Source organism: Xenopus laevis, chromosome 8L (assembly GCF_017654675.1).
Source record: "Xenopus laevis strain J_2021 chromosome 8L, Xenopus_laevis_v10.1, whole genome shotgun sequence".
Lineage (NCBI taxonomy): Eukaryota > Metazoa > Chordata > Amphibia > Anura > Pipidae > Xenopus > Xenopus laevis.
Genome location: NC_054385.1, coordinates 7,172,164 through 7,181,827, shown reverse-complemented (window position 1 = coordinate 7,181,827; position 9,664 = coordinate 7,172,164). Strand labels below are relative to the sequence as shown.

The window sequence follows — 9,664 nt, the reverse complement described above, 5'->3', positions numbered from 1 at the left end:
AGGTCTATACCTGTTCTTCACTCCCCTGTGGGAATTTGGCAACTATTTTCTAGGTTGCAGTGCACGGAGGCTGTACTGTGAGGTTGGCAAGTGACTACTTGCAATCAGGAGTTTGGAAGTCAGAGTTGAACTGCTGTTAAAGTTTTGAAAGGTAAGCTGTAACATTGGCACGGGACACTGTCTGCCACCTTGGATGTAGAGGGAGCTTCAGGATTCTCCTGCCCAGATGGTCAGACAAGAGGCTGTAATTGGGCAAATTGCTGAACTAAAAACCCCTGCATGGCCTCACTAGAACCATATATAATCTTTACAAAAGTACTTCTGCTACAAACAGTTCAGTTTGATGCTTTATTTATTATTGAGCAACTCTTTTTTTAACTGAAGTTATGCTTAAAACAGACAAGGTTATGCATAGTGATATTCCAAAGCAATATAGAATTGGTTATTTTTAGCTTTTGTTGTTTCAATTAGGCAAGCACAGAATTCTGAATTTGTGGAACGTCTGCAAATATTACAACAGGTGTCTGTAGAGAAGAAGACTGAAACCAAATGAACATATTAATTTGGATAAGCAAATATCACATTTTACTATGATTGCTATATTTGTTAGCATAAAACTTATATGATATGTAAGTTTGCTCATTGTCTATAAAGACAATACTAAAAAGTGATTATAGCACATCTATTCCACTTTATCAGTCCAATTCAGCTGAAAAATAGAGTTTAACTTCCCCTTTAATTCTGTTTTGGGGTATATATATGCTCCCATATGTTGCTGCTAAAAGTAGTAGATAGTGATGAGATCTTAACATTTAGGCCCTTGATTTTAGTGCCTTTTGATGGTCAGTCCCGAACTTGAGCATAATCTTTTGGGACATGAACCAATCGCTTTCGTTTTACGACATTGGGGGAGCCATAATAGTCATTCCATGCATACTCAGGGGAGAGGAGTTTGGTTGGTTTGTGATAAAGGAAATATTTGTTCAAGTAGCTTTCATCATGCCATAAAGCCTCAATATTCTTTGCCTTGTCTTCCATCATAGCATTGTGGCAGAAATTGGTCAGTTTGTAGACCTCTTCTACCCTCCCTCCAAAGAAACACCCAGTGTAGTAAAAATCTCCCTCATCTTCAGGAATATAGCCTGCGGAATAGTTTCTACGCTCATGGGTAAAAACTTGACGGGATTCTCCAAAGAAACCAGGATGTATGACTCCAAACACATTGCTTAATATCTCCACCCCAACATGATCCATGAACTTTAGGTCAGCATCTAAACACACAAGGTAGTCAACCTCATTGATGAATTTTTGAGAACTATAGTCACGAATCAGCTGCATGCGCCTCATGGTGATGTCCTGCCAACGTTTGTACCCAGAGATATTTAGAACCACTAAATGTCTGCCTTCTTTCAGGGAGAGGTTGGGGATGGCTTGGACATCATCAGTAAAGATGTAATAATGGACCTTGTGTCCTACCATAAAAAATGTTTCAGCGGTTTGAAGAAGAGTCTTGATAAAAACTTTGTACCTGCAAAACATACGAAAAAGGGGATATTTTTTTACTTTTAGAAGCAGGACGTAGGGCATAAGACTTCACTTTGGTCATGATAACAGTTGAGGTTTGGTCTGGTTAAGCACCATTACTGACCAACAGGTAACAAGGGAGAACGGAAATAGAAACAGTAAAAAAGAACAGAAGAAGTACAACTTAATGTGTAAGATATCACCTGATTTAGATCAGGAACAACTATGTTTTGAGAGATCTCTGATGGTTTTTGGATCTCGGAAACAACCTTTCTCTGCTGTTCTGTGCTGGGCCACATTTAACAGTCTCAATACAAGTGACACCCCATCTCAACACACATCAAAGTCATTAAACTTTCATTTCTACCTTCTAGGGTGATAACCTTGTAACTCACTTTCGTATCACAAACACTGTAAGGCCAACTCGAACTCTTCTCAGGTGGAACAGCGCATTCAGAATATCAAGATTGTAGGTACCATTCCAAATGATTGGGGCGAGCCATGGAGTTAATACCATGACATCAGATCTCCTGAAAGAGGAAAAAATTCATGATGCCGTTTTGATGCCAATGGACTTTGCTGAGGAATGGAATTTGGGAGGGCAGGACACAAAAAGGGACAAAAACAAGGGCAATAATGTATATCATATTCCTAGAGATAATGGTTAATCAATACTGTCATTTATTTCAGGGAGCCTAATAACTTGAGGTGGCCAAACACGATAAGATTTGTTTGTTTGGAGAGGTTGCCAAACAAGCAGATCTTTCCCCGATATGCCAACCAACGGCAGGGCGATATCGGGTTTGGCCCTAGGGCTGAATGATCGGATTACAGTGAAGAGAATGGGGGCTGACGGGTCGTAGGACTGTATTAAGCTGCCGAATTGGTCTAAAGGACCAATATTAGCAGCTTTAATCTGCCCGTGAATGGCCACCTTAAGCATAGAAGTAGGCACAGTGGCAATGACATGTATGTAGATTCCTTCCTTTACATAAAAACAATTGATGACTTTAGTGTGGAGAACACATTTCCTTTAATAGCTCCCCCAGCTAGATAATGGCTCTCTATAATCTTAAATCATGTTCTCCTATCATAAGATATACCTAGGTTATTTGTAATTGTACCACAGCAGATTTCAACAACATTTTTATCTGGACCTGGTGTACATATTCCATGTTAGTCTGAAGCACATGACAGAAGTTTTTTTGCACTGTGCCAACCAGTCATACCCTCATACTGTAACCCACTGTATATTTCAGATCACTCACGAGGCAAAGAGGAGATTTGGCTTCCCGTACAACATTCTGTAAATAGAGAAACAATAAAGCAATTTATATTAGCTCATTACCATTGATTCTGCTTTGGTCTCTGACCTGGGTGACATTCTATTGTGAGGGCTTTAAAGGTAGCAATTTTTCAATACATAGCAATTAGTGCTTCTGGTAGTCCCTTTCATATTGTAATCTGCGGTAGTCAACAAAAACATACACTTAGGGGCAGATTTATCAAAGTGTGAAATTAGAGCTCACCATAGTAAAGTTCCTCCCCTCTCTATTCATTCCTAAGGGATTCTTAGAGGCATATTAAGGGCAGAGACACAGGCGAAGATTCGGGGAGATTTAGTCACCCGACGATCAATCGCCTCTTCTTCAGGCACTAATCTCAGCGAAAAGCCTTCCTGCCAACTAGAATCTAAAGTCGCCCCAAAGAAGAGGCGGTTTGTCGTCGGGCAACTAAATCTCCCTGAATCTTCACGTGTGTCTCTGCCCTTAAATTCCAGGACCCAATTTACAGATTAGAGATTGAATAATTTCTTTCCAGGTACTAGTTTCACTAAACCAGGATGAACATTACCCACACAAAAATCATACTTCACTTATCCCTAATATCCCTAATTTGGTTTATCTGACATTCAGTCTTGAACCAAGGTGTTCTGCATTTTTCTTTAAAACAAATTTGTGCAGGCACAAGTCACATGACCAGGGGCAGCTGGGAAATTGACAAAATGTCTAGCCCCATGTCAGATTTCAAAATTGAATATAAAAAAATCTGTTTGCTCTTTTGAGCAAATTTTTTTTCCCATGACAGTATCCCTTTAAACCACAAGAATCTATAGGTTTAAAATTTTGTTTGCCAAGCATCAGTTACCATCTTGGCCAACCTTCATTTCTCTTTCTAGAGCTCAAACCAAATAGTGGGCTGCAAATGGGTTGAACCAAGCATGACTGAGAACCTCTGCTTTATCCCAGTGATGCTTCTGCTTGTGCCTATAGGATGGTACTTATATGTGGATCATGGACCATTCAAGTTAAATATAGAGAGCCAGCTTTGAACTTTTTTGTTTGTACTTTACCCTGTGTTAAGTGGAAAGGATTAGACACAGAAATCTTACCTACGCAGTGTAATATTATTTTGAAGATGGAGGTATGATGCTTTGGCACAATGTATGCTTTACTTTCCTTGACCCAGGGGAAAGGTTTAGAAGTGCCTTGAATAAATAATGTGGGAAGATACAAAAGGTGGAACCATAGTAGCTGAGGATCTACTCACCTCTCTTTATAGTGAAAGGAGACCCCATTCTGGTGCCATTCATTTCCAAGCCTGTAAAAACACACAACAATTATTTGCCTTTTTACATCATGGTCCTTTGGTTATTCGGCCTGAAGGGCTTGAAAATGGTGGGGGCATTCACCAAACATTACCCTTGACTAGTGTGTTTTTTGAATAAGAGGATGGCCAGCTCTTGTAGCAGGTAAGCAACAGAATCACTGTAGGGTTTACTGTGTATTACATTTATTAAGGCTGCTATAAACATTTCCCATGTATCCCAATTTCCACAGAACTGGGCTAAGGACCAAGTCACGGGCCAAATAAGGAGTTGAAATAATAGGAAATTGGCATGGTTTGGGGCATGTTAGCGTCATGTCTTGCTGCAACAAGCGCAGGACCTAGGCATAGCCAAAATGGGAACTCCCTATGAAATGAAGCTGTTGGAAGATTTGATGACTAATAAATATGTTGGAACAATTAATCTAGAAATTTATAGCCATTGATTAAAGAAAATGACACACTAATTATCTGTATATAATCAGTTGAAATAAATGCACTTACATAAACACAATCAATACCTAATTTCTAGCCTGGCTGCATATTGAGCCTATAAATAACCATTGTTACATGGTTGGCAGTGTTAGAAACCAACAATCCTCCATTGCTCTCTCATAGCCCTCCTGTTTGATAATCCCCAAGGGGTGTGACTAAAGCAGCTTCAACTGACATCGATTGAGGGCGCAGTTAGCCCAGATTAGACAATAATGTAAACCTGTTCAATGATCATTTCAGTGGGAGATTATTCCATATGTGTAAGTAGGGCTTAATATACTCTATGCTTTAATAAGTTTATATTAGTAGAAGTAGGAGCTGCCGTACCATTTGCTTATACTAATTTGCTTCATTCTTCCTCCGAGTGGAATAACAGCCTTTCAAAAATGGCATTTCTCTTTCCTCAACTGACTGTGGTCCCGCCATTAATAATTAAGGAGTGATGAAATTGCTGACTCTAATAACAGGATCCAGCTACAGCTTTTCATAAACTCACCAGATTACAAGGGACAATGCGAGAACTGTCCCAAATACTGAGCTCCACCTGCTTTGGCGACAGATCATTTTTCCTGCAATAAAAAAAATGGATATGCGGTAAGTCACCCTGCTATAGTTCCAGACATACCCAGGGCACAAATAAGCACTCGCCCCAAATATCCCCCTAACTGGCCTTCAGACTGGGCCCCCTTAGCTCATAACAAGGTTACAGATATATAGAAACATTGGGGTAACAGTCACCCTGCTATAGTTCCAGGGGTACCCAGGGCACAAATAAGCACTCGCCCCAAATCTCCCCCTAACTGGCCTTCAGACTGGGCCCCCTTAGCTCATAACAAGGTTACAGATATATAGAAACATTGGGGTAACAGTCACCCTGCTATAGTTCCAGGGGTACCCAGGGCACAAATAAGCACTCGCCCCAAATCTCCCCCTAACTGGCCTTCAGGCTGGGCCCCCTTAGCTCATAACAAGGTTACAGATATATAGAAACATTGGGGTAACAATCACCCTGCTATAGTTCCAGAGGTACCCAGGGCACAAATAAGCACTCACCCCAAATCTCCCCCTAACTGACCTTCAGACTGGGCCCCCTTAGCTCATAACAAGGTTACAGATATATATAGAAACATTGGGGTAACAGTCACCCTGCTATAGTTCCAGGGGTACCCAGGGCACAAATAAGCACTCACCCCAAATCTCCCCCTAACTGGCCTTCAGGCTGGGCCCCCTTAGCTCATAACAAGGTTACAGATATATAGAAACATTGGGGTAACAATCACCCTGCTATAGTTCCAGAGGTACCCAGGGCACAAATAAGCACTCACCCCAAATCTCCCCCTAACTGACCTTCAGACTGGGCCCCCTTAGCTCATAACAAGGTTACAGATATATAGAAACATTGGGGTAACAGTCACCCTGCTATAGTTCCAGGGGTACCCAGGGCACAAATAAGCACTCACCCCAAATCTCCCCCTAACTGACCTTCAGACTGGGCCCCCTTAGCTCATAACAAGGTTACAGATATATAGAAACATTGGGGTAACAGTCACCCTGCTATAGTTCCAGGGGTACCCAGGGCACAAATAAGCACTCACCCCAAATCTCCCCCTAACTGACCTTCAGACTGGGCCCCCTTAGCTCATAACAAGGTTACAGATATATAGAAACATTGGGGTAACAGTCACCCTGCTATAGTTCCAAGGGTACCCAGGGCACAAATAAGCATTCACCCCAAATCTCCCCCTAACTGGTCTTCAGGCTGGGTCCCCTTAGCTCATAACAGTGAGAAGGTAGGTGAAGAAGTTGTACTACCCATAAGAATATATCTCTGTCCATGTTGGAAGATTGTCCAACTCATAAATGTAATGATCTACAGCAATTATATATATATATATATATATATATATATATATATATATATATATATATATATACTTACCATGCAACATACCTTCAATTACAGTGCAACTCAGTTACCCCTAAGACCACTAGTAACCACACAGCAATGCAGAATGAAGGGTGTCTAGAGTCCCGCAGTATTCAGCAGAGCAGACTACCAAGAATTAGTTGGTGCTGGTGTATTTCATAGGTGCTCAGATGCCAAGATTGATGAGGCCACCCTGCCATATGTATCACATGGGTTTTGAACGTTTCTGTAGAAGGACCGAGGAAGACTGAATGTACTGTATAACTGATTGGCTTATTGTATGTTCAATGCAATGTCATGAAATACACATGGTGCCAACATATTGATTGATATTTCCTGCAGAGTTCCACCGATTTAAATGCCACATACATCTTAAAGGTCCACCCAAATAATCTAAAAAAAATAATTTTATATAATAAAAGAAATTCTAATCAACTTTCTCTGCATTCAAGATTTTTAATGGTTTTTAATTGATTTGTAAATGTAGTTGCTATTAAATTATGTATTTATTTACTACAAGCACCATCTCTCCCTACTATACCTGCTATCCTACAGTCACACTCCCTTCCCAGAGACTATTATCCCACTGTTACTATAGGCACTATCTCTTCCTACTATACCTGCTATCCCACAGTCACACTCCCTTCCCAGAGACTATTATCCACTGTTACTATAGGCACCACCTCTCCCTACTATACCTGCTATCCCACAGTCACACTCCCTTCCCAGAGACTATTATCCACTGTTACTATAGGCACCATCTCTCGCTACTATACCTGCTATCCCACAGTCACACTCCCTTCCCAGAGACTATTATCCACTGTTACTATAGGCACCATCTCTCCCTACTATACCTGCTATCCCACAGTCACACTCCCTTCCCAGAGACTATTATCCACTGTTACTATAGACACCATCTCTCCCTACTATACCTGCTATCCCACAGTCACACTCCCTTCCCAGAGACTATTATCCACTGTTACTATAGGCACCACCTCTCCCTACTATACCTGCTATGCCACAGTCACACTCCCTTCCCAGAGACTATTATCCACTGTTACTATAGACACCATCTCTCCCTACTATACCTGCTATCCCACAGTCACACTCCCTTCCCAGAGACTATTATCCACTGTTACTATAAACACCATCCCTCCCTACTATACCTGCTATCCCACAGTCACACTCCCTTCCCAGAGACTATTATCCACTGTTACTATAGGCACCACCTCTCCCTACTATACCTGCTATCCCACAGTCACACTCCCTTCCCAGAGACTATTATCCCACTGTTACTATAGGCATCATCTCTCTCTACTATACCTGCTATCCCACAACCACGATACGGTCTTCCCTACTACTATCTTGCCTTACTATTATCTTGCCCTACTATACCTATTGACAGTTACAAAGTATTTACATTATTCTTGGGTGTATTTTCCTCCAATATCTAGGTATTTATCTGGGAGTACATACTTCCCCAATCACCCAGACACCCCTCTAAAGGTATATGATAACTGATGAACTCTGGGTGGGAGAGTCATAACAAAGAGGGACTTTCGATGTCTCCGCAGCATCACACAGTGACTGTTCTGACATTACCAAACAGGAAATAAAGTGGGAATATAAAATGACAAGGAAGTGTTTTCTTAGTAAAGACGAACATCAAATCAGGCAAAAAGTTACAAATATTTAATTTTATACTATGCGTGAAATGGAATTTCCAGTTTGTGTGCCGGTGAATTTCTTATGATTATATCACGCTTACGGCAATGATCTCAGAGGCTCATGGGTTCATGTGCAAAATTCATACCACCCTTTTGCCCCAAAAAACACCTACGACCAACCAACCAGGCACCACTGGATGTGGCCTGGTTGGGGTGTGAAATATCAGATGATGGGGTGGGTTATATCAGCAACCGGGGTGAGATGGGTTGTTGGTGGTGGAGAAGTGGGGTAGGGTGGCAGTGAGGTCCTAAAGGTCAAGTCATCAGGTGTGCCCCGTGGTCTCCAGTCCGACACTACCAGCCTGTGGTTGAGATATACTGGGTTGTAGAAGGTTTATAGTGAGACATTTTACCAAAAATAACTGGAATGGCAATAGTTTAATACAACTGCAATGGGTTACTAGTCCTGGTGCCAAGTTTTGCACTTCTAATTGCATTAATTGCAAATACAGGTATCGGAACGGTTATCCAGAATGCTTGGGACCTGGGGTTTTCTGGATAAGGGGACCTTACATAATTTGGATCTTCATACTTCAAGTCTACCAAACAAAACATTTAAATATTATTTAAACCCAATCAGATTGCTTTGCCTCCAATAAGGATTAATTTTATCTTAGTTGGGATCAAGTACAAGCTACAATTTTATTATAAAAACAATCGAAGTATGTGATTATAGTGGTGTCTATGGGAGCTGGCCTTATAGTAATTTGGAGCTTGCGGGATAATGGTTTTCTGGATAAAAGATCCCATACCAGTTCCACTCTTAACAAGCCCTTCATCTTTTTTTTAGACATAATCCCCTTAATCTCCATTAAACCAACTCTCTTTATTCCAGGAGAAAGGGTAAAGACAAAAAAGTCCATTATTTCTTTTATAACAGATACATTAATATAGCAAAAGACACTATAATAGACCAAGAAATGTGTGTTTATTAGATGATATTATGCACAAACATTTGGGTCCTTGTTAGGAACTTTCTGAAGGACAGTACAAGAACGGAGTGGCACAACTAAAAGGCATCATTTATTCACTTGCTGGGAATTATAAAGCATTATGCTAATTTTTTTAGAAGGTCTTGCTGCGGATAGGAGTGATTATATAGATATAGCAGCCCTTTGTGTGATGTGAATATATATATATATATATATATATATATATATATATATATATATATATATATATATATATATATATATACACACACACACACACACACACACACACACACATATATACATACACACATATATACACACGCATATTGCACCATTGTTTAGACTCCTGTACCATAGTCAGAGTAAGGGGACCCACCCAAGCCTTTAAACAGCTCTGATTCCTTTGGGAATAGTTACTTTTTCATTAAATTACTTTTTGGTGAATGCCC

The 9,664-nt window shown here is 40.6% G+C and overlaps 1 protein-coding gene and 1 long non-coding RNA gene across 2 annotated transcripts; both read right to left on the bottom strand.

Annotated features, from left to right (window-relative positions):
- Positions 1 to 334: 334 nt before the first annotated feature.
- abo.5.L (ABO blood group (transferase A, alpha 1-3-N-acetylgalactosaminyltransferase; transferase B, alpha 1-3-galactosyltransferase) gene 5 L homeolog) lies at positions 335 to 3,967 on the bottom strand. Its single transcript, XM_018231618.2, has 4 exons — positions 3,917 to 3,967; positions 2,793 to 2,828; positions 1,920 to 2,054; positions 335 to 1,528 (listed from the first exon to the last, which is right to left on the bottom strand). The coding sequence occupies exons 2-4, from the start codon at positions 2,825 to 2,827 to the stop codon at positions 844 to 846; spliced, it is 855 nt and encodes a 284-aa protein (XP_018087107.2). The 5' UTR covers position 2,828; positions 3,917 to 3,967; the 3' UTR covers positions 335 to 843.
- An 8-nt stretch (positions 3,968 to 3,975) lies between these two features.
- Positions 3,976 to 6,794, bottom strand: LOC121396866. Its single transcript, XR_005963223.1, has 3 exons — positions 6,578 to 6,794; positions 5,123 to 5,195; positions 3,976 to 4,125 (listed from the first exon to the last, which is right to left on the bottom strand). It is a non-coding gene; the product is annotated as an uncharacterized LOC121396866 (long non-coding RNA).
- Between the last annotated feature and the right edge of the window lie 2,870 nt (positions 6,795 to 9,664).